Raw genomic sequence first — 26,323 nt, 5'->3', positions numbered from 1 at the left:
TATTTTTCAGAGCCAGTGCCTGTGGTCCTTTAGGACTAGCCGCTACTGGTGGCCAGGATGAGAAATCCCTGTAGAAGTGTCACTGGTTTTTCTCTTTTTGTATACGGATCAATACTGATGAATTTGGATGTCTATAAATACTGACATATTTGCAATAAGAAGCTACACTTCTTTACGTCTTTACTTCTTTTCAATTCTTAAAGACTAGAAACAAAAAATTATGTCATATTTAAATAAAATTGAAAGTACCGATTGTCAAATTAAACAACAGTGACTTAACAGATAGCTGTATTAACCCATAGAATATGTTATTTACATTTTGAAATTGCTCCTCAATTAAAAAGAAAATACATGAAATGTCAGTTAATATGTAGAATGTCTCGAAAAATTTAATAAACATAAACTAAATATTAATGGAATGAACTGCTTCAACAAAAGTTTGAACACTTTCAACTGGTGCATCTGGATAAATGCCATGGCCCAAATTAACAATATATCTATCAGTTCCAAAAGATTTTATCATATCAGATACCATTTTCTCCAATTCTTCTTTAGGAGCATACAAGGCACAAGGATCAAGATTTCCTTGTACTGTAATATTTTTATTTTTCAGTCTGGATCTTACAGTACTTGGATCAACAGTCCAGTCTATGCCCAGAACGTCATAACCCAATTCAGCTTGGTCTTCCAGATTAAAATGGGCTCCTTTTGCAAACAATACCTAAAATAAGATAAGAATGATTGGTGATTGTATTTTAACAATTAATGTATTATTTTTCTAATTAACACAAAATATTCTTTATTGTATCTTTTTTTAGAAATATTTTTTAAACATTTGTACTTGAAATCTATCCAAACATATGCATTATTTATTATTTAGATCACATTTTATTCTAAAATCAGTTTATTTGCAACCTTTTGAGGAGACACAAAAAACATTCTACTGTAAACTGAACTCAACTCAATTGATTTATTAATTGAAAGTGATAAGCTCATACTATGACATTTACATTTCCACTGATTTAGTGCTTTTGCAACATATATCTTGAACAAAGTTGGTGAAATACAACATCCTTGGCGCAGACCCTTGTTAACGATGAACTTTTTAGATAGTCTGTTGCCAATTTTTACTTGTGATGTAGAATTTTCATATAATCTTTTTAAAGCTTTGATTAGAGTGTAGCTAATGTTAGTTTCTTGTAGTGATTTCCACAATTTAGTCACAGGAACGCTGTCGTATGCTTTACTTTACGTAAGGCTACAACATAAACATGGTTTGAGAGACAGTACTCACGACTGGTGTAACTTTTTTCACATCATAACTGCAGGGTTAATAGTGGTGAGCCAAAGAAGATTTAAATTGTCAAATTCTTAATATTGTTCTACAAATACAGAACATTTTTTTATGTCTATTTTTTTTTAATTGTATGAGAACTTTTCCTAATGGATTGGCAGGTTCTGAATGTAACATTGCAGTTTTAATTTCCTGGATGGCACAGCTTAAATATATCTTTCAGAGCGTCATCTAAAAAGATCCAAGCTGTAGCAATCCCCTTTTTTCAGTATCATAAACAAATTATGAAAATTTACTAATATTGAAGTGTATTTGAGGAGTTTCTTCTGATATACAGTCTTTCTTGTAAAACACTGGTCACCACTGTTTAAAATTAATTACATCTTTTGTTTTTACTTCTACAGAAAATTTTTCTGTGGCACTACTAATTACAATCATTTTGGTTATTTGGTGAACCAAATAAATTGTTGTATTATTTCAAAAAACAAAACTAGTATTTACAATTACATGATTTTAACCATTACTCACCAAAGGTACTTGTTCCAAATTAGAATCTTTTAATTTTTGTTTAATTCCAGATGAAATTCTGTGTAGATAAGGCAGACAAAATTGAGCATACAAAGTTTTATTCAAATATTCTGCACTGCTATCAAAAACCTGGACGATCTGAGCTCCAGCTTTTATTTGCATTACTAAATAATCTATAATAATATTTGTCAACAAGTCTAATAGTTCATGAGCAGTCTCTGGATGGCTGTATAGCCACTTTTTGGCATTGCTTAGTGTCTTGGAACCACCACCTTCTATCATATAACCCATAAGGGTCCACTACAAAGAAATGCATTAGTATACAGTCCTATCAATTCTTACAAAACTTAAAACTTACAGGAGCACCTGAGAATCCAAATAAGGGAACTTTTCCTTCCAGCTTGTGTCTAGTAAGAGTTATGGCTTTACCTACATACTCTAATCTTCCAACTGCACCTTCTACCTCTAAATCTTTTATATTTTGTATGGTTAATGGTTGTGGCAGCACAGGTCCCTAAAACATGTTAACATAATAAATTTTTGTTTTATACAAGTAGATTTGAACTAGCAGTAAAAATTGTCATATCAAAAAAGCTGTATATCTAAAAGCTAGAACATTAAAGAAAAGAACATATAGAGTGACTACAGGGTTGCGCAATTGAACTGAATTTTTGTGTGAAATTATTTTTTCTCACTCTTTTTCTCACTTTTTATCTCACTTTAGCTCGATGTGGCCACCTTTTACCTTGACTATGGCCTTCAAACGATCAAAAAACGAGTTGCATACTGCACGAATGTGATCTTCCGGTATTTTGGCCCATTCACATATAATTGCTTTCTTCAGCGCATCCATACTGGCATATTTTTTAGTCCTCACCTTGCTCTCCAAAATGGACCAGATGGAATAGTCCATCGGATTTGCGTCTGGCGAATTCGAAAGCCATTGTGTGGATGAAATGAAGTGTGGAACATGGTTTTTTAACCATTCTTGGTTCACACTAGCTTTTTGAAACGGAGTCTTGTTGGAACGTCCATGGTCTACAACCGAAATGTTTGCGTGCCCACGGCTCTAAAGCAGCTTCTAAAACATTTTCCTGATAATAAGTTGCATTGACTTTGACACCAGATTCAATAAAAACGATTGGAGAGCGTCCATCGGCGGTTACAGCTGCCCACACCATTACTTGATGGGAAATAACTTCGGGTGGCCATTCGTAAGTTCAAACTTTCGTAGGTGCGTTCGGTCAAGTAAACTCGATCATTTTGAGAGTTTATGAACTGCTCAATAGGGAAATTTTTCTCATCAGAGAACACTATGTTCGGAAATTCGTCACGTTCGCGCAGGCGTTACAACTCCTTCGCTCTTTCAAGCCGAACTTTTTTTTGCTTTGGTGTAAGATTGTGTGCTTTTTGGAACTTGTAAGGCTTGACCTTGAGCTCCTTTTTCAATATTAGTTGCATGCTTCGCTGGGATATTTTTAGTTCTTTGGCCATTTGATACCACTATGACGTGGATTTCGCTCAAGTCAAGCCTTCACTTTCCGAACCATTTCAGGCGATGTTGCTGTTTTTTTTCGTCCACCACCATAGCGTTTGGCAATGCTACCAGTATCATTATAACGAGTTATGGTGCGATACACAAACATTTTATTCACTTTGAGGTGTTTCAGCTGACAAACAATAGCTGGTTGTGATTTTTCAGCTAAATATAACGCAATCACACTATTACGTTTAAATTCCATTGCGAATAACTTTTGTTGTACATATAAAACTTAAATGCAAATGCTTTTGGCGGCTTATAAACATACTGAAGTGTTATCAGGCCAACTTTGACGTAGTTGTCATTATCGATTTGCCAGATATATCGATGTGAAGTTGGTAACAGTTCAATTGCGTAACCCTGTAGTTTGAAACTGTATGATTTTTTCTTCTTTGAACTCACTATAACTTTTCTATACATACTTAAGTAAAGGGAAACCAGATCACAATTGTATTTACAAGTTGGGAGCAGACAAGAGAAAAGTAAAGAGCTTTTACAGATGTAATCCTATGAAAATCTCTGAAAAGGACAAATTTCTCTGAAAAACCACACATAAATATGTGACATTATTGTCTTGACCCTCTCAATCAAAACATTCTCTAAATTGTAATTAAAAATGTCAAGAATAAAAAAAAGGCTCAAGGGATCAATAAAACTACACCGGTTTGCAAAGATGTCCAATTCTATGCTAAGACTTCACAGTCAGTCAAAGATCTGCAGCAAAAACTGAAAAGAGTAAAGGTCCTAAATGGAAACGTTAGGACACTCCAGAGCTAGGAAGGTATTCAGTTAAAGTAAAGCCCTTCAGTTTGACACACAAAATAACTTTTCAACCAATAACACCATTTATGTAATCAGTATAAACTAGTAGGTTAGATGTTGAACTACCAGGCAGGAAACCATACTGAACAGTATGTAGCTGATTTTGCAGATTATGTGCAAAAAGTCCAACTTGGAGTATCAAAATTATTTCTCTTAAAATTAACCAAATTCCAAAAAGATTTTATATTGTAATTCAGTGATTCCTCAGTATTTTCTATAAACAACATGTAACAGTCACTGCTTTTTTGCTTATATAAAGACCACAACCTAGAAAACTCATCACAATCCCTTTGTATAACCTTTCATAACCTTCATGTAGAAAATCATATTTTCCTCAATCCTAGACATGTAATTAGGAGCCTCCAAAGATACACTAATAATAAGTACAGGATGATCACAAGTGACCAGAACATCTTCTGCAACCTCAACACTATATACAAAACAATTACTGAATACTAACTAATATTTCAGTCTAAGTATTCCTAAATTGTTTGTCAATTTCCTGACAGAGCCACATCTCAACTGGCCCTGACCCTCGACCAAAGCATTTGTTCTTACATCTTCTTTAAAAATGTTTACTATAAATGTAAACTTACCTGCCAGAAGATTTATATTCCTAATTCACAGTAATGAAATATGTTTACTTACTTTTCCTGGATGCATTTCTACAGTCATGCCTAGTGCTTGGGGTATAACCAGAATATCACTGAAAATAATAGCAGCATCCAAATTAAACCGGTTTATTGGCATTAAAGTAACTTCACAGGCAAGTTCGGGAGTCTGACAAATTTCAAAAAAGGTATGTTCTTTACGAAATGCCATGAATTCTAAAATGTAAAAGTAAAATTGTTATAATTAACATAGTCAAATAGTAGAAAATGGAGGTTTTTATTTAGTTTCCATCAACTAAAAAAATCGGAGAATATTTTCCTAAGCTCAATGAGTTCTATAATCAACAATGTATTATTTTCATTATAATGTATGTACTTTGAAATGTAGATTACTAATAAAAGAATAAAAAAATGTAAAAACTGATTGTTATAACGGTAGCAGGCACAATATAGTCAGTGAACTCTATTCTATAGTAAAGAATCAGTTAAAACTGTGCTATACATTTATGAAGCCACAATAAAGAGTACATTCGTTCATAGGTGTGAGCTATTGGCGTTACCTAAACAAGAGTCGGCATGAAATTGAGCTTTATTACACTAAGGAGTCTGGATGTTTGCTCTTTTTAAGTTGGAATATTGCCCTCTCTTCACTTCTACTTGTATCGAAGGTTCAGTAGCACTTTACATTTAATGATCCACGATAAGAACAAGAAGACTCTTTAGATTATTTTGTCCCTTTATTGCCACATATTCAGCTTTTTATTTATAATCTTGAGAACAGTCCTTTTAGAACATTAAAAACAATGTCAAATACACATTGATCTGCAAAACTTATACTGACTTATAGCTTAGAATATTACCTGGTAAATATCTTCCAGCTTGTCGCATAATCCATATAGGAATCTTGTCAGGTTTTTCACCTTTTGCAGCTTTAAGAATACGGTCATTCTTTAGAGGTGGAAAGTTATGGGATTCCATTTTCACTATAAATATACGATATTAACCTAATTATCGTTCTACAGCTGTTTTCTTGATAAAATATTTAACTATACACCATACAAAACTTATTATTGGTTAATAAAAAATAAATGTATTATGTCATATTTAAATTTCAAATTAGAATATTTGTGCCATTGTCATCAAGTCAACAACTCATAAATACAACACATAACCTATTTCTTCTTCGTTTTTATTCTTAGTTACTGATTGCCTTTTGGTTTTCAGTAGATAGATTTTTATTGTTCCTTAATTGAGCAAGTTAATCTTAATTTCATCCCCTTAACTGTATCTCCCTCCTGTTATATTTTTAGTTTAATTCTTCCTTCAGCTTCTATTTATTCATTTGTTTGTAAGAACTTTTCTCTTTTTTTTTCGTCAGCAGATCCTCGATGTGCTTTATCTATGTTATCTATTTGCTATGTTTAGCAAATATTGCTCGATGGTAGGATTCCATACTTAATCTAACCACATCTAACGTTGTTTTTATTAGTTGTTCTAACAGTTTGTATGGCTCTCCTTGATACTGAACTCTTTGTGCCTCCTAGATGGTTGTCTATGTATTCGCTCTTTTTTCCCAGGTCTTATTTTTTATGATTCCTTTTCGTTTTACCTCTTTACTCAACTCTTTATATTGTATTTTTGTTTTTCCGTCTCCATTTTGCAATGCTTTTTCATGCTTCTTTATGTTCCGTAGCCACGACATTTGTTTGCGACCTACTCCTCTCTTGCCTTCAATATTTCCCTGGATGATTAGTTGAGGGATTGCGTATTTTTTTCCTCTCAGAATATAGCAGAGGTAAGTATCCAATTTTTCGTACATTGATCGAATTGAGTAGTTCTCTCTCAGTATTTGCCTTTCTTAAGATTTCTTTGTTTCTCACCCTATCTGTCCATGGTATGAGGAACATTCTTCGCAACGTCCACATTTCGAAGGCCTCTAACTTAAGTATTAATGGAAGGTACTCTTAACGTCCATGTTTCCATGCCGTATAACAATATGGACCATACATAGCATTTAACCATTATGCAGCGGAGATTGAAGGAAAAATTGCGGTTACATAGTAGCGGTTTAAATTTGATAAAAGCTTGTCTTGCTTGTTCGGTACAGCATTTTATTTCTTGTTGAGGATACCATTGGTCATTCATCATTATTCCCAAGTATTTAAATGTTTTCACTTGATCGATTGGAGCATTATCTACTTGCAGTTGTATTCTTAAAAGTGCGTTTTTTCTTATTGCCATGCATTTAGTTTTTTCAGCATTTATCTTCAAGCCATATATTTTTCCTACGGTGTTTATTTTATTTAACATCAACTGCATATCATGTTCGTTGTCTGTTATTATCGCGGTGTCGTCGGCGTAACGAATGTTATTTATCAGGAACCCGTTTACCTTTATTCCATACTCAGAGCCTTCCAGTGCCTCTGCAAAATTGTTCTCCACATAGAGATTGAAGAGCATAGGAGACAAAATACACATCTGTCTCACCCCTCTTATATATATATATATATATACCCGGTATTTAGGCGACACACGCCCTTCCAGTAGGGATCTATGGAGGAGTATCACCGAGCCGCAAGCCCTTATCTCTTGCCGTACTGCTCCACCATAGGCCGATCAGATACCAGCATATTCTAGACTAAGCCGCAGATTCATTTTAGAATTTTAAACTGCTGCGTTAGCCTTTTTGTTTTCTGTCACCGAGCTGGGGATCGAACTGACATCTCTCGCAGTGAAGCGAAGGAGAAGCCAGCCGCCCAGCCCGCTTGGCTATCCGATCGACTCTCACCCCTCTTAAAATTTCAAATTCTTCTGTGTTGGTTGATTTGTTCAGTCTCACTCGTGCTTTTTGATTCCAATAGAGATTCTGGATAACTCTTATATCTTTCTCGTCAATGTTAGCATTGTGTAGCATTTTTATCATTGCGTCATGTTTTACGGTGTCAAACGCTTTTTCATAATCGAGGAATGTTATGACTATATCCTTTCGTTGATCCATGCAGTTTTGTGCAAGTGTATTCAAGCAGAAAGCTGCTTCACGTGTACCCAGTCCGCTCTTGAAACCAAATTGTGTCTCACCGCTTAGATTTTCATGCAGTTTATCCTTTTCCTTGAACTTCTCTTCGATTTCCTGGTCCCACCAATAAGATCTTTTTGTTTTTGGACCTTGTTTTCCTAAGTTTCTTTTGTTGTCTCTATGCCCATATTCAATCGTCGTAGATTTCTGGGTTTCGTTCAATTTTTGTGTTAGTCTCCAGGAATAGAGTAGACGTGTGATTTCGTTGTCTAAACTATCGAGATGAACAATGTTTTTTTTTCTCCATTTTATGTTTCTATGTTGTCTTTCCACAAAAGGTATGTACATCTTCCCTATTACTAAGTGGTGATCCGAACCACACTCTGTTTACCTTTACATCTTGCAATCTTGAATTTAATGTGTTATTATTATGTAATCTATTATCAATTTTAGACCCCTCGTGTGTTGATACCAGGTGAATTGGTGTAAGTCTTTATATTCAAAAACACCATTTAAAATCTTTAAGTTATACTACTGGAGCTACCTACTCTAGCTTTAAAATCTGTTCCATATATTAATTCGTGAGTATTCGGGATTTCATTTAAAACTTTTCGTTGGTCTCAAAAGCTTCTTTTTTATATACAGGATAGATATCAGATAGAGTATACACCCAGAATCGTTTATTTATATATATATATATATATATATATATATATATATATATATATATATATATATATATATATATATATATATATATATATATATATATATACATCCCGCTATCATTTAGAGCTCTTTTCACGTTGCAGTAATTTAGCATCACCAAGAAATGCTATAATTTTCTATTTATAAGTCGTGTATGTTTGTTTAGTGCACCTTTGTAGGCTTGGCACCGTTGTCGGTTTTTCATATATTAAATTTTTTACATCAAACCATCATTGTAACCTCGGGTGGTAAAATTACTGTATTTGGTATCATTTTAAAGCCAATAGATGTTGCCAGTGTTAATACTTAAAATTATATTTGAAAACATAAAAATATCGATCGGTTTGGTTCAAGTTCAAATAATAAAGACATTGAATCTACCTGCTGGCCGGCTGATTTCAGCCGACTGGGGTCACCTAACAGGTTTTTTTATATCAACGTTTAGTTGTTATATCTATTTAATTTAGATATTTTTCCCAGAGAGTTGTGTAGGGGAATATTTTACATATTTCCAAGCTGTTTAATCGAAGCTATCAGTGAATAGTTTAAGATAAATATTAGGTTTTTATGGGATTAAGTCAAAAATATGTGTTGCAATTGTGATGAGAATTACATTTTTAATTATTTAATGTTTGACATTTTGATTTCCATTCAGGAAATCGTTCTCAAAAAACGTTTTTTGTACAAAATGTGTATACACATTTTTACATAATTTGTACAATAAACAAGGTTAAATATTGGAAATCGTATCGTTAAATATTAGTTAATTAAATATGTAATTTTCATCTCAATATCGACCAATAATTGTGGCTTAATCACATAAAAAAATAATATTTGACTTTGACCATGCCATAAGAAAGTAGTTCACGGAACCTCGCTAAATAGTTTAAAAAAATCTTATACAGAAATTTAAATTCTAAATAGTATGAGGGGTAGCCGACGAAAAATTCGTAAAGACGTATAGTTAATTTTGCTTTGTTTTTTTAAACAATCTTAAAAGGCAAAAAAAAATAATTTTTTGCTTATAAAACGTTTTGTATACATTCGAAAGAAAAATAATTGAAATAAAATTTGTAGACCATAAAAAGTTTTTTATGTAGAGAAATTTAAATACATAAATAATCGAGATAATTCCAAAAAACCGTAAACTGTAAGATATTATGTTTGTAGTGATTTATATATGTTAATAGCTTTGTTTTTTGCCTAACGACAGGTAATATAGCTACTTGCAATTATGACAATTGATGAGTTATTAACGTGTGCTAAATATCAAGCAGATCAAAAAATATTTTACAATTTATTCAATTTGTTTATCACAGAAAGCGATTATTTAAACAACTGTACTTGTCCAAACAGTATGACTCTACAAGTATTTTGTAACTTGCAATCGATTCTTTGGGCTTTCAGTTTTAGGGTATATTAAAAAAACTTTAACATATTATTAAATTTTTTATTAAAAACCAGTTTAAACAGGGGACTTTTTAGTTTTTAGACCACTTCACGTTTTTTTAGTTTCTTTGACAAGTGAGGATTGACTATTCGGTTATTTCTTAATATGGGCTATGAGCAACTGTCTAGTCAAGTCAACACTGTTATTATATTATATATAGTTACCCATACTTTTCCAGTAGTCATTCAGACGGTTCATCTTAATTGTCCCCATATGGAACATAAGCCCGAGGAAAGTCTTAAATTCTGTTTGTGTTGTCTCTTTCCAAAACGCAATCCTCGATTTTTCTGAACGACTTTGTGCAAATATTTCATCAGAGTCAGTCAGAGTCACTTCCACCATTCATTTAATCTACATCGTCCTCGCCGGATGCTTCTAACAATGATTGCAATTTAGCAATGGTTAATCTACGTTTATGTTCACATCAAGCTTTTTTAGATGTTGAATGCATACCTATTATTTACATCCATTTTTTTATATATACTATAACTCACTTTTACGGGGGTAATTAACAATAAAAACGTTCTACTAGAAACTATCAACTTATCCAATACTATAAGGCCACTTGACGCACAATACGTTTTTACTCAATAATAGTTCTTGTATAAGTAAAATTGTTTTTTAATGTGATTCATTGAAGCACACTAGACATATTGCAGTTTTGCCATCACATTCTTTAGAGTATGTTTTAACTTTTTTAACTTTTCTATCGGCCTTTCTTCTAGTCATGCTTCTTCTTAAAATTTTGTAACATCTTGTACACTTTCTTCTCTTTGTATTATCTACATCGCTTTGCCTAAGATGATATTTTTGGGTCTAATTTGTCGTGAAGGTTACAACATTTTTTTATTTGCAAATGCCTTCGCGAACTCCAGTCTGAACTCAAGGATAGGTTGTCAACTCTTTTTCACCAAGTTATAATCGAGAATAGTTTGTGGTTTTAGTACTTGTGTATAATTTTTCTTTTCATGTGATTAAACCAAAGTACAATTATTATGTTTAAATGATGTAAGGTATAAAACTGGTTTTTTGTCGACCCATTGTATCACTTGTAAAATCAATAATGGGGTTAAGTTTCATCGTGAGTAACTGGTTGCAACTTTTTTAATCTAGATTTTGATTTTACATGTTTTTATAGTAAAACATCTGCACATGAATAATTCGTTTCTTGAACAATGATTTCAATTCATCGACCAATATTCTAAAATAAGGTGTTATTACGTCGTCCGGTATATTATAAACTGGTTCTCTTTCACAAAGCATTGGATATATGGTTTACATTCTATATTTAGAAAAATCTTTTACTGCAAGTCTTGTTCAAACTAAACTAAATTAATACACAAAACAAATTAATCTATATTCACGGGCGTACAGTTAAAAACAAAAGTTTTCAGTGTTCTATTGCTTGAATATTATTATCTGGTATTCTGAAAATGTTGACATTTTTCCTGGTCTGATCTTCCTCAACTAACGTCATCTTTCTTAATTGGTGGGTTGTGTTGTTCAGGTCTCTTTAAGTGTTTTTGTTGCTATCCATACTGAATGATCTTCTGTAGACAATGTACTAATGTAGTGTTCAAATGTGGCATTGCGTGCATCATGTACCGCTGATCTTAATTGTCTGATTAGTCGATTATATTTATGTTCGTCATTAAGATTTCGGCTTCTTGGTCATCTACCTCTTGCTCTTCATTTTTCGACTATTAATTGTATAATATAATTCGGACTGTTATTTGTGTTTTCTTTATTTGGAATTGTTAATCGTGTAGCTCCATATAAAACAGTAGAAGATGAAAACGGCAGCATATTATTCCATAAAAAAAGGAAACGCGATAAAGATATCTGAAACAACTATTTTATGTTATAAGAGATGAAATAGTCCGAAATTACCAAAACAAGTAAACAGGGCACTATAAAGAGGAAATGAAACAGCTTAAATGGGGAAAAGAAGTAAGCTTAGACCAAATACCAGCAGGAATTATTCAACTGAGGAAAAAAATTAAATGAATAACAATATTCACTCCATTTACAGAAAAGAAGGTGACCCGCAAAAATTTTAAGAACTTCTTTAATAACCTCCAGTCAACAATATCCTAATCATGTTTAAAAAACGTACGGAATGCACTGTATATACTAACCCAAGTCGTCAACATACTTGTTGTTGCAGTTATGTATTACGATCAACTTAAAGGTTATGCACGGCTCCCCTTGTATAGGTACACAGGCATGCACCCATGCGGTAGAAAAAAGATTTGTCATACCGTTACATTATGTCACATTTTAACGTTGAATATTTTATGGTCCCCTTTGGGTTATAAAACGAATGATCGACTTTTTCTCGCACAGATCCCGCCTATGTAACTTTACAAAGCGAGTCGTTTGCTGGGTATTAAAGAACAGTCTATGGCCATCACATAATTTTACGCTAATATTTCACGTTCTACGACGCATTCCACGTTTAACACACTGTCTTGTTTAGTTTTCTAGTTTCATTCTATTTGTTAAATCCTATCTAATTCTCGTCACAGCGTCAAGGAGCAGTAAATGTGTGCAGTGAACGGAAGGCATATGTCTAACAGTGAACGTTGGAAATTTTTCGAGTTTATCATATCGTCTTCTTTGAGTGCCTCTCCTATCGGAGATTGGATATCATTAGGGCGATTCTAATTTTATTTACTGCTGTTTTGAATAATTCGTTAGTGGTACAGCCAAACCACTCTCTTAAATTTCTCATCCAGGACATTCTTCTATGGCCTGGATTTCTGCGTCCTTGGATTTTTCCTTGCATTATATTTTGTAGGAATGTGTACTTTTGTCCTCTCATCAGGTGGCCAAAGTATTCAAGTTTTCTCTTTTTTATATTCAGTTTAAATCCTATCTCATTCTCGTCACAGCGTCAAGGAGCAGTAAATGTGTGCAGTAAACGGGAGGCATATGTCTAACGGTGAACGTTGGAAATTTTTCGAGTTTATCATATCTTCTTCTGTGAGTGCCTCTCCCATCGGAGATTGGATATCATTAGGGCGATTATAATTTTATTTACTGCTGAATAATTCGTTAGTGGTACAGCCAAACCATAAGTCCTTGGATTTTTCGTTGCATTATATTTTGTAGGAATGTGTACTTTTGTCCTCTCATCAGGTGGCAAAAGTATTCAAGTTTTCTCTTTTTTATATTCAGTATAACTTCTGGATCGTTATTTATTCTGCGTATTACCTCTTCATTTGTAATTTTATCCACCCAACTTATTTTTAGTATACGGCGGTAGCACCACATCTCAAAGCTTTCAACATTTTTAACATTCTTCTGTTTAAAAGTCCATGCCTCAACACCATAAAGCAAAGTACTGAATACATACTAAGTAGTTAACTAAAAGTGGACGTATGCAAAAAGATGTACGACGTAATCGTATGGTATTCGCTAAATCCTGTCACGTAATATGCCACACACCTCTGTGCGTTAATTTGTTTTATTGCTGTCAGTTTAAGGTATTATTAGATGCCGCCATGTTTAATTTCTCTCCACTATCATATTATCTCCGTTAAATCCTATCATTTTAGGCTCCATATGTCATGATTAGACCTATAGGACCGGAGATACGCAACTAAGGCTCTTTTGACATAACATATATAGGAGCAAAGATATATACCTAAGGTCCTTTTGACGTGTTGATGTATGATTTCTACGTCGTAGTATTCTATTGGTTAAATGGTACCATTTGAGGTACTGTACGTCACGATTGGACTAATAGGATCGAAGATACATAACTAAGGCCCTTTTGCCAGACTACTCTATTTAATTTTTATATCTCGTTATATTTTATTAGTTATATTCTATCAATTGAGGTACGAAACGTCACGATTGGACTAATAGGACCGCAGATACATAACTAAGGCCCTTTTGACAAGCTGATGTATTTTATTTTTCTATCTTATTGTATTCGATTGGTTAAATCCTATCATTTGAGGTACTGTACGTCACGATTGGGCCACTAAAAACGAAGATACGTAACTAAGGCCCTTTTGACGTGATGCTGTATTTGATTTATATGTGATTGTATTCTATTGGTTAAGTGCTATCATTTGAGGTATCGTACGTCACGATTGGACTAATAGGACCGAAGATATATAACTAAGGCCATTTTGACATGCTACTTTATTTAATTTTTATACCTCATTGTATTTTATTTGTTAAATCCTTTCATTTGAGGTACTGCACGTCATGATTGGACTAATGGAACTAAAGATATACAACTAAGGCCCTTTTGACATTGCTCTGTATTTGATTTTTCTATCCCATTGTATTCTTTATGTTAAATCCTATCATTAGAGGTACTATACGTCACGATTGGACTAATAGGACCGAAGATACGTGAATACGGCCCTTTTGACATGTTGATGTATTTAATTTTTTTATTTCATTGTTTTCAATTGGTTAAATCCTGTCATTTGAGATACTGTACGTTACGATTGGACTTATAGAAAAGAAGATATATAATTAAGGCCTTTTTGACATGCTGCTATATTTGATTTTTATGTCTTATTGTATTTTATTAGATAAATCCTATCATTTGAGGGGCTGTAGGTCGCGACTGGATCAATTGGTGCGAAGATACAATAGGTAGTTGCAATATATCATAACCCGTTACTTTTAAACAAACATGATGCCAGAATGATTTGTGGATGAAAAAAATATATATATATTCTTAAATTTACTATTTTGTTGTGGGTAATATTATATTCAACAACGATGCCAAATTTCTGATGCTAAAATGATTGATAATGAAAGTGGGATATACATTTTCATGTATATAATGGCAGCGAGTAAACGGTAAAACGCTGAACTAAATATATATAATATTTTCACTGTACCATCATTTTAGACTCAAACATTTTCTGGAATAAACTTATATAACTCAGTAAGGGATAAAAAGAGAAAGCGGATATTTTAAAATACCAACACGGTATCAAAACTCTAATCAATGAGATGGTTAAAATTCTTGTAACAAGTACAGGAAAAAAGTTATTAAGGTCTTGTAAAGTAGCGTCGATATACAGATGCTACTTTGCAAGACGATGCTAAATTGATGGTAAAAGCATAATGTATCTTCTTCTTCTTCTAATGGCGCTACAACCCTTTGTGAGTCTTGGCCTGCTTAACAATGTTCTTCCATTCTGCCCTGTCGGATACTTTCCTTCGCCACTGCCTGATGTTCATGGTTTTAAGATTCCTCTCTACGTCGTCTATCCATCTTTTACTCGTATTTTGATGCATAACTATCGTAATTACTGCTCTTGCCCGCTTACTCCTGACAAAAAATGTGTATAGTTGTTCACTTTTTAGCTTCAATTTCGTTTTTTGTAGTCTTTGACAGGATAGCTACGTCTAAATTCCGATTTCTGAGTTTTTGTATGATTTCTGTCTACTCTAAGTTCTGTTCAATATCCGAGGCTCACTTGGTGTTTCAGCACTTTCAGATTTTTACAAATGTAATGTCACTGGCCTTAAATCGGTTCCAGTTTTAGGCACCCATACTGTCTTCAAGATCCTTTACCAAGGACCCGAGGAAAAAAAACAGGACTTGCAATCTACTTTTCGTAAAAGATTTATAGACTTTCTTTAAAGGAATATAAAATTAAAATTAAACCATACTAACAATATCACATATATAATTTGGCCGACATATTTATAATAACATTTATAGATTGGAATGATAACTTATAAAATCCGCATGGTACTCCACAACAAGGCTCTTCGACATCATATCGTAGCAGGTTCGGTTTTGTGGGAAAATATAGAATATGCATATTGGCAAGAAAAGACCTACAAGTAAGTTTTTTAAAGTCGATCGTGTCAGAGACTTTTGCCAGCTTAAAGGCGCTGCTGTTGCTACTGTCACTGTTTCGGTTGGTCTGTTTGGTACTGGTGTTATAGTTTGCACTGATATCACCATAAGTCCCATATAGCGCTTCCCTGGAGTTGCCAGAAATTTTCCCTGCATAAAATAAGCCTACAACAAATTAAAGTAACATGAATACATAATAAAAAAAATTATAGATTTTGAAACCAATTGTTTACTTTCCTCTATTTTCAAATTATTTTTATCTGTTAAAATTATTCGATCACCTTCCTCGATATCTCTTCTTTTTACGTCTTTTTGGCATTGTATTTGCCTTTCTCCACTGTTTTAGTAAGGTGGAAATTTGAAATACAGGAAAATGTATTTGAACAGTTAATAATGTTTGGACTCTTTGGTAGTAATACAGATACCATCAAGCAATAGGTAAAATAAACAAATACACTTCTCTGTACTTTCAGTAATTTGACTTCATCTTTATATACCATGATTTGTGGTCACCTGACTATATAAACTCTGTTGTTTTGCGTATGATTCTGCAATTTATATCTCCGTCTATGGTCATACGATTTAATATAATTTTGGGGAATTTAGAATTTACTGATTATTTTAAAATAACAACTAACCTCGTATACACATACTATTAAGCGATGCAGAAGTTCTAATGTAAGCAGTTCTAATGCCATTGGTACGGTACCATCCGAATTTTCCAAATTTTTGTGGAACAGTTCAAGACCATAATAGCCAGTGTCACTGAAAAAAGTAACAAGAATTAATAAAAAATAATGATGTAGAACATATTTTTATATCAGCAATATTACTAAGCTACAAGTGTGTTGATTGGTCCTACAATACCCAAATTTTAAACTTCTTTGCATTTACAAGTATTTAATTCATATGATGATGGTGACATTTCGTTTTAATCTTTTCAATTAGAGTCTCACCATTCTTCTATATGTATTCCGTGGTTTTCCACTCATCAAGGAAAACTTGTATATATATATATATATATATATATATATATATATATATATATATATATATATATATATATATATATATATATGAGGCGTTCAGAACCATAGTGGATTAAGTCCACTTTTTACGAAAATTAAGTTAGCGGTGTATCTATGTTCTACAAATAGAAATCTTTTCGGTGCCATTAGCAACTGAACCTGAGACATCTAATTCACTTATTGTTGAGCAAAATGTTCACCTAGCAAAAGCAAAACTAGCTCGAGATGTACTAAAATCGTACAGTGGTGACCCATGAACACTATGTTGCTACTTTTGACCTCCAAAAAGCACTGCCATACCCGAAATTGTCTACATCCATTGCAGATTACAAAAGAAATATGTATGTCTATAACCTAGGAATTCATTCCTTCGACAAAAACAACGGCTTTATGTATGTGTGGGATGAAACAGATGGTGGTAGAGGATCTCAGAAAATATCTTCAATATTGACCATGCATCTGAGAAAACATACCAAAAATCATAACCACATAACTCTCTATTCAGATTCATGTACAGGACAAAACATAAATTTTAAAGTGGCTGCCACGTTACTAAATCTTGTTCAAGATGCTTACATAAACATAAAACGATAGATCACAAGTTTCTTGTATCTGGCCACTTCTTTTTGCCAAAAGATATTCTGGGGTTATTCAAAAGGCTGCCAGAAAATCTTCTCCCATCTTTGGGCCAGACAACTGGCAATAGAAAACTTCAAAATTGACAGTGCCTTTTGAAGTAACTAACATAAAAAGGAGCGGCATTGTGTCGACAAAGAACATAGAAGATGTAAATAGAAAAAAAGATAGTGATGGAGCACCTGTGAAGTGGTTAGAAATGAGATGGATGAGGTACGAAAGAGTTGGTTTTGAAGTACAAACCTACGCTGAATGAAGATTTTCCCTTTTTTACTGTCTCGATGGCAAAAAAAATTGTCTCAAAATTCATTGGTAATCAAAGTCATCTGTACTCCATACCTAGACTCTGGACAGAAGCAAAGAAAAAGGACATGCTGTCTCTCCTCCCATATCTGCCACCAGTCACACACTATCATTTTAAAAATCTATTCATCAACCCGTTCACGAATCCAGCAACAGGGCGAAGAAGACGACACAGACGATCATAAACTGGTCTATGATGATTAAAACTAATGCCACTTAAGCTGTGAGAGTATTATTGAGCATTGTTGTAATACGTTTTTTATTTGTTATTATTTTTTGTAACTAAAATTCCAGTATTGTTCTGAAGCTATTTTCTTGTGGCATTTTAAATTAATTAATATTTAAATGGGAATAAGCCACAATTAAAGGTTAAAATACATTTATTGACGTTTCAATTTCCACTTCGGAAATCGTTCTCAAAATACAAATATTAGTAAATTAAACAAATTTTGTTTTTGTTACTTAGTGAAAAATTCTTCTAATAATTTAATTTTATCTGACTCATCTATATTGACAATTCAGACATACATTATACATTTTAAAGTAGACGACTTTAAAATGATATTGCCAATATTGTTGAGTTGCGTTCCTGGGACGACTTTACTTATAAGATAGTTCATTCGATTACATGAAATCAACTTTAACGTGAGAATGTCCGTCAGAAAAAATCATAACATGTAATTCGTCTTTAAAAAGACAAATACATGCCATGATGACAGTAAAATTCTAAATAAAATAGTAAGTTTTGACATAAATAGTTTATTTACGAATGTGCCATTAGATAAGACTTTAAATATAGTCAAGACAAAATTAGAGAGTGATGATACATTGGCAACTAGAACAGGACTAAATATATCAGCTATAATGGAGTTAATAACAGTATGTACTGATAATACATATTTTCAACTAAATAATGAATTCTATAAACAAAGTTTTGGACTAGCAATGGGCTCTAGTTTATCTCCATTATTAGCCGATATATTTATGGAAGATTTTGAAACAAATATTATTTCTAAACAAAATTTAAAACCCTCAGTATGGTGGAGATATGTAGATGATGTATTCTCAATATGGCCTCATGGATCAGAGTTGTTGGACACATTCCTAAATGATATAAACGATAAAGAAGAGACAATAACATTTACCATGGAAAAGGAATATAATAACACATTACCTTTTCTGGATGTTTTAATCTCTAAGAACGATACTGGATACGAAACTCAGGTGTATAGAAAACCAACACACACCAACAGATATTTAAATTTCAAATCAAATCACAATATTAATATTAAAAAGGGAATCATTAAATCCTTATACGATAGAGCCAAAATTACTTGTTCTAACGAAAATTCGTTCTTGGAGGAGAAACATTTGTTAACAACTGTTTTATTAAAAAATGATTATCCTTTATCGTTTATAAATAAGGAATTTTCAACAATCGATCGAATAGAACAAAACAACTTAAAACGAGATCCTACAGCATATACAAGGAATAATACGAGGAAAATAACAATACCATACATAAAAGGATTATCGGAAAAGCTTAAAAGGATAGGAAATAAATTCAACATTTCAACAACATTCAAAACAACAAACACGTTGAGATCTATTTTGTCCAAAACCAAACCTAACAATGAACAAGAAAGGACAAAGAATTGCATTTATAAAATACCTTGTGAATGCGATCAGTTTTATTTAGGTGAAACATCAAGGCCATTAAATGTTAGAATAAGTGAACATCAATCCTATATTAAAAATAGAGAATTTGATAGATCTCAAATATGTAAACATGCATGGGATAATGAACATAGGGTTCAATGGAATGATTCAAATATAGTCCTAAAAGAGACTGATGGTAAAAAGAGAAAAATCAAAGAAGCGGCTCTAATTATGCTAAATGAGACCAATTGCGTCGCGAATTCCTCGGCAGAATGTAGTAGGATCTGGTTACCCATATTGAAAGAGGAAGTTATTAAAAGGAAAATACCAGTATTGGTAAGTCAGTAACATATAGAGAATACATCATTTATATTTTTTAAATAACAAACATATAAAATCGGAATTTGGTATTTATTGAAGGTAAACTAAATGCAAGATCAAATACTTACCATGTCGGGATAGTATTATGAGGTTTTTTCCTGGTTTTTCCCTCATAATTTACTATGGAATCACTAACGGGAGAATTTTACTGTCATCATGGCATGTATTTGTCTTTTTAAAGACGAATTACATGTTATGATTTTTTCTGACGGATATTCTCACGTTAAAGTTGATTTCATGTAATCGAATGAACTATCTTATAAGTAAAGTCGTCCCAGGAACGCAACTCAACAATATTGGCAATATCATTTTAAAGTCGTCTACTTTAAAATGTATAATGTATGTCTGAATTGTCAATATAGATGAGTCAGATAAAATTAAATTATTAGAAGAATTTTTCACTAAGTAACAAAAACAAAATTTGTTTAATTTACTAATGTTTGTATTTTGAGAACGATTTCCGAAGTGGAAATTGAAACGTCAATAAATGTATTTTAACCTTTAATTGTGGCTTATTCCCATTTAAATATTAATTAAAATTCCAGTTTTTTCATACTTGCTTTTTAATCCATTTTTTTCCACCAAATATTTCAGAGTAATAATGGATCAACTCCAATTTGTTTCAAGAATCTCCAATTATTTCCAAAAAGGTTATTTATTCAATATTGCACATAGTTTAATTATTTAAACTACATATTACATACGAGGTTTTCACATAGATTCGGTTCGTTGGTGTATTATGTAATAGTGGAGAGCTTGTTAACTTTAACTCTAAATATCTCTGACTTATGTATTATGGACATATAAAGTCCATAATACAGCGGCAGATAAACGACCAATATAGGTAACTGAATCATGAAAATTAGGTTGAAATTTCTTGTGATGTGTAATGTAGGCTTACCAAATAATCCAAGTAATGCCATTACAAAAACATATTACTATTAAAAAAATAAGGTTCCATCCACATAAATATCATTGAAAAATGATTCATGTTATCTAAAAACTGTTATCGACAAAGAAATATGTACTTCATTAGCGATATCTGTGCAGATTGTATTACCATCAAATTATTAGTTTGTCATCATATTATATTACATTTATGTTGATGGTTCAAAATTAAATGATCTGGTATTTAATATCTTAGTAGGAATTACATGGTAGGTAAATATAGTTAATCGGTATCTTATGGAAAATGTTATTTAAATGCAAACATCACCTGAAATATTAATAAATAAAACTGATTACATTAAGTTTATTAGTATTTAAGTTTTAGTTTTTTTAGTAATCTTAACTAGTAATTAATATTTATAGTCCATTGAAATGTCACACTTTTATGCTTAGCGGGAGGGTAAGTATAAACTTCAGTTCAAGTTTGTGGGGTCGCCATTCTGGTCCCCCGGCCGCCATCTTGGAAAAATAAGGGGAAAGGGTTTTCGCGCTGTTTCTCGTAAACTAGCATCCCTACAATAAATCAGACATTATTTGTAGCAAATTAAATTTTCTTCAACTTTATTTTTATTACTTTTAACCGTAAAATGGAAAATAAAAAAGTTATAAACAAAAATAACTAAAAATTTTGGAACAAATTTTCTTTTTGGAAACTTTTTTTCTTGTAATTTTACAATAAAATGACATCAGAGCTATATCATACAGGCTTTTTCATAGAACATATTAGATATTGAATCACTACAAATTTGTTTAATTTCATTAATTTCTTTAGATTTCACAGCACTCCAAACTTGGCCGCTTGAAACTCGCCATCTTGGAATATCTTCATCTCTTTATGTTATTATTAGCAAGAAAAATGGACAGAGATAAAATTTGTTCAACAAGTTTTAGTTATTTTTGTTTATAAAATTTTTATTTTCAATTTTACGAATAAATTAATACAAATAAAGTTGTAGAATATTTAATTTACTACAAATTATGTTGTATAAAATTGTATGTAGGGTTGCTAATTTACGAGATACAGCGCGAAAACCCTTTGCCCCTTTTTTTCAAGATGGTGGAGGGGTCAAGGGTATATACTAACCACCCCCACACATAAAAAAATAAAATTGCGTCCTCAAAAATGTAACTTTTCAATGGACTATTAGCATAGTATAGTATAGTACACAGAATGATTACTATATTTAAAATGTCATTAATAAAATAAGTTTTGTGTGTAATAAATAATATATAAATATTATATTCAGTTAATTTGCATTTAATAGAACAAAATCCAACATTGAACTGAACGTAAAATATAGAAAATTAAATCGTTTACTTTTCAAGTGATTGAAATTAAATTTTAAAGCCACTGTTTGAGGCCCACTGACTAATTAGTTAGCGGTCTTCATACATGGCTTTTAGTTTAGCACCATGTACAATGAAAAAGGCAACTTTACACTATAAACGATAAAGCTGTATGTGTTTAATAAGTTCCTAAGGAAATTATACTTTTATTCAAATTACATTAGAGGATATTGAACTTTATATACATGGTGGAAAAGTGTAATTTTTATAATAAAACCATTATAACTCGAAAGCGGTTCACAATAGGTATAGGAAAGTACTAACGAAAATGTTCGGAATAACGTAAAAATTTCTAAAATTCAAAAATATACAGGGTGTCCCATTAAAACAAACAAAAGTTATAAGCAACTTTCGGTATAACCGGAAGTAACAAATAGATGACAATATTTTCATTAAACAGTTCACTCTTCAAAACCCCTTCTATTCAATTTTCATGATTCTTTGTTTATCTGCTGCCGCACTCTATATGTATATATATATCCCTTACATTGATCCCACCTTGAACATATAATTTATTCTTACATAATGTCAAAACTTTCCAATAGGAGGAATGTCAGTGCTACTTTCAGTAACAAAAGAAGCAAGAAATCCATCAACTCTGCTGCTGCTCTCTTCCAAAGGGGTGGTATAATGAATTCATAGATCGGTGGGGTTTGATTATTTTGTGCAGGTTGTTGAGCTGGAATTTAAAAAATCTTATTATTATTGAACTTAAAGTTAAAACGTTATTGAGCAAATATTAGTAGATATAAATAAAAAAAGAATATAGTACAGTGTGGTTTAATACTAAAAGAAAAATGATTAGTCCAAGCCTAATGATTTTGAGCACTAATTAGTGAATATTTGAAACCAGCACAACGTTATAAAGGGCAATGCCTGGAGTAACCTCCAAGTGTTTGCAACTCCAAACTGTAAATTTTTTTATGGCACTTTTATGTTTTTTGATTATTTTTATTGTATCAAATCAATATATTGTTAAAATGAGCACAATATTGAATGAAAGTACACAAAAAAAGCTTTAATTGGACTTCTGCTACATTAAATTAGACCCAACAGTTTACATAAAATTAACGATTGAAAGCCCTAAAATGTGAAATTTTCGCTGTTTTTAATTTTTGAAATAATTTTTGTAAAAATTGGATCCGATGGTCAATTCTCTTTAGAGATAAGTTTAATTGTTTATAAAAACAAACTAAATATTTGTAAATTTTAAAGAACCAGACATTTTTTTCTGAAAAATATAGAGCTTAATTTGTTTAAAACATCACAGCTGCTGTGTTTATAACAATTAAGAATTAAAATTGGTGCCATTCAATAGTTAAAGGCTTATATTTTATGAAGATATAATTTTTATTTAAAGAAACTGCTATGTATAGTACAAAACATGAGTAAAGTTGACTGTTTTAGTCGAACTGGCGCAGTTTTGACTGGTTCTCCTGTCGGTCGGCGCTTTTAAATCCGCGGCGGTCGGAACAATTTATCACATCTTCGTTAAATATGGACCAATTTCGCATTTTTTTATTTGCGGCAGCAGAAAATTTTGTGAACATTGGCGATTTTTTTGGCTGCTATTTAAGGTACGATTCCACCAGTGTGCTGAACTGTGCGGCACTGTATGCACAGCGTACGGCACAAATGTTTATTCTTGTAGACCCACTCACGCAAACAATAACAAATTGTGCGCAAACATTTCAGAAATATTAGCGCACATCTGTTACTTTTGTGCGGAAGCACAGTACACAATAGTTCAAAAATTAAAAATGACAAAAAAATTTTTTGACATTCAATGGTTAATTTTGCATAAACTTTTTATGTACTTTTATTCAATATTGTGCTCATTTTAAGATATTGATTTTATACAATAAAAATAATCAAAAACACTGTTTTTGCCCTTAAAAGACCAGAAAAAAATTATAACAGTTTGGAGTTGCAAACACTTGCGAGGTTTTTTGCACAGTAGAATTTGTGCAAATCATTACCATGATCCAATCTAACTTTGAAACCTGGGGCAGTTTTTACAAATAGTTCTGCTAATATCTTTTATGGTAAAGTCTTCCAGTTGAGTTCGGTTTAATCATAATTATACAGTTGCTCAGTAACATGGTCCAAATCAACAATAGTTTCTTTAAAATGTTTTTTTAACACTTTTTAAAATAAACATCCTATTTAATTTGCACAATGAAAAATTTTAAAATAGGCAAATGTTAATGACAGCAACAAAACATTTAGGAAAACTGTGAAGTGACAGCTTCTTTTAACAGTTCCCTGAACTTACAGATAACTTAGCTGTTCACATTGAGTTTTTTCTTGAATACCATCAAGTTAATGACTTTTTCTCAAGTTAATAAAAGTGGGATTCCCTGGCCTCTTGCCTGAATAAACCATAGTTACTTTACTTTATCCAATTCTTTGCATATTGTGACCCTAACTTTTTTTATATTTTTATACATGTCCATCAATACTCTGCAATTTAGACATGTAGATTTTGTTGTCATCACATTTTATATTATATGGGAATCACAGAGGATCCAAGTGGATCTCACAAGTCAATATAGACAAGTAGGAGTATGACATGAAATAGTGGGGGTATTTCATTTACAGCCAATGTTTATGGATGATGTACTTCCCTACTTTTGGGGTAGTATTATCTGTGTTGTTGTTTGAAATATAAGGTTATATCTAAGGTCACTCCAAGATATTTACGATACTATAATACTTAAAGAATCTGGTTTAGAATGCCACAGAAGGGGTTCTAGATAATTCCAGTGAAATTATGACATGTCAGTGTTCTATGTTATGAGATTCACAGCAAATCATTCAGCTGGCTGTTTCTCTGAAAGCATTTACATGTCTGCCTGACATCTACAGATTTATATCATATTCGTAGAGTAATCAATGCACTGTTTTACCAAATTCAGAGACAAATGTCAAGTAAATAATAGAATTTCTGTTTTTTTTATTTTACTTAAAGTGTATATAACATTAATTATGTTGTTTTTAAAATATATCATTAATCAAAAATAAGACAAATACTACTATTCATTTATATAATTCATTTTTGTGACCAATGCCAACAAAAAGCCATAATTTAATAATCAGGTGATACTTGTGAAAGAATGACTTAATTTCAAACTTCATGGCAATAAAGATAATCATTTGGTTTCGTAAAGAACTAACAAAGAAGCCAAAATAAAATGAGAAAAAATGTTTTCAAAGTAAATAAAAACGAGATTTGTCTTTCACATTTCTCACATTGCAAAGTTTGACAACATTTACCTGGTAACTGAAAAATAATTATGTATTATAGATACCCACAAGATGTGATGAGAATAGTTACATTAATACATAAACAATCGCCATTATTTACCTGCTTGAAACAATGGTTGTTGGTAATTCCCATTTGGTATAAAACCAACTCTTTGCCTTAAAACATTTGTCTGATTCTGAGGTTGAAGATTACCAAAAGGATTTACAAACTGTTGAAAAGAATTTTCTCTAACATTGTTAAGATTGTAGGAAAATCCTGCACATACATTGTAATGCCATACTCTTGCTTCATCTAGCCATTTCCTAAGTTTCTCAATGTACTCTTCTCTTTCTTTTTTTTGTTTTTGCATTAAATCTTCATAATCTTTCTGATCTTTAGAAATTGTATTTTTATCATCCATATTTATTTTCCTATTTTTACTTTCATATCACCAAATATCACATAACTCATAGCCTGACTTTGACGTTTACATTTTGACAGGAACCCATCTTCATAACAGGCACTTAAAGGTGCCTGTCTATAGTGCTTAGCAGTTCTAACTTCCTTAGAGCAAGCAAGCTAAAAACATAGGTGTATATTCTTACTTTCGATATAATATCATCATATAACTAAATAACATAAATAAAAGAAACAATATTTAATATGAAATTTTTTCTATTTTGAATCTAAAGAAAATGTAAATTTCCTTAAAAGGTTGGTCAATTTTTGGTGTTCTGTGATTCAGACACCAAAATATTACTAATTACTAAATCTGTCGGCATTAATAATTATCTAATCCATTTAAAAGGTGTTTTAACAATAATTCACGTCTATATCTATATCATAAAGTATTTGTATTTAAAAATATAAACATAACTAATCCTAGCTCCCTCTGTTACCTAAAAGAAGAAACAAACATGGTTCTTATACAGGGCTATTTAATAGAGTTGGAAGATTCGA

The 26,323-nt window shown here is 32.0% G+C and overlaps 2 protein-coding genes across 2 annotated transcripts; both read right to left on the bottom strand.

The window, feature by feature from the left end:
- Positions 1–271: 271 nt before the first annotated feature.
- Positions 272–5,951, bottom strand: Urod (uroporphyrinogen decarboxylase). The gene is made up of 5 exons (XM_072546285.1): positions 5,656–5,951; positions 4,833–5,011; positions 2,181–2,336; positions 1,823–2,122; positions 272–721 (listed from the first exon to the last, which is right to left on the bottom strand). Exons 1-5 carry the CDS (start codon positions 5,771–5,773, stop codon positions 404–406), a joined length of 1,071 nt encoding a protein of 356 aa, XP_072402386.1. The 5' UTR covers positions 5,774–5,951; the 3' UTR covers positions 272–403.
- Positions 5,952–15,621: 9,670 nt separating this feature from the next.
- On the bottom strand, positions 15,622–25,877 carry LOC140452277 (protein FAM8A1). The gene is made up of 4 exons (XM_072546439.1): positions 25,484–25,877; positions 22,639–22,795; positions 16,453–16,579; positions 15,622–15,979 (listed from the first exon to the last, which is right to left on the bottom strand). The coding sequence occupies exons 1-4, from the start codon at positions 25,782–25,784 to the stop codon at positions 15,668–15,670; spliced, it is 897 nt and encodes a 298-aa protein (XP_072402540.1). The 5' UTR covers positions 25,785–25,877; the 3' UTR covers positions 15,622–15,667.
- Between the last annotated feature and the right edge of the window lie 446 nt (positions 25,878–26,323).

Source organism: Diabrotica undecimpunctata, chromosome 10 (genome assembly GCF_040954645.1).
Source record: "Diabrotica undecimpunctata isolate CICGRU chromosome 10, icDiaUnde3, whole genome shotgun sequence".
NCBI lineage: Eukaryota > Metazoa > Arthropoda > Insecta > Coleoptera > Chrysomelidae > Diabrotica > Diabrotica undecimpunctata.
This window is presented reverse-complemented; position numbering and strand designations above follow the sequence as displayed.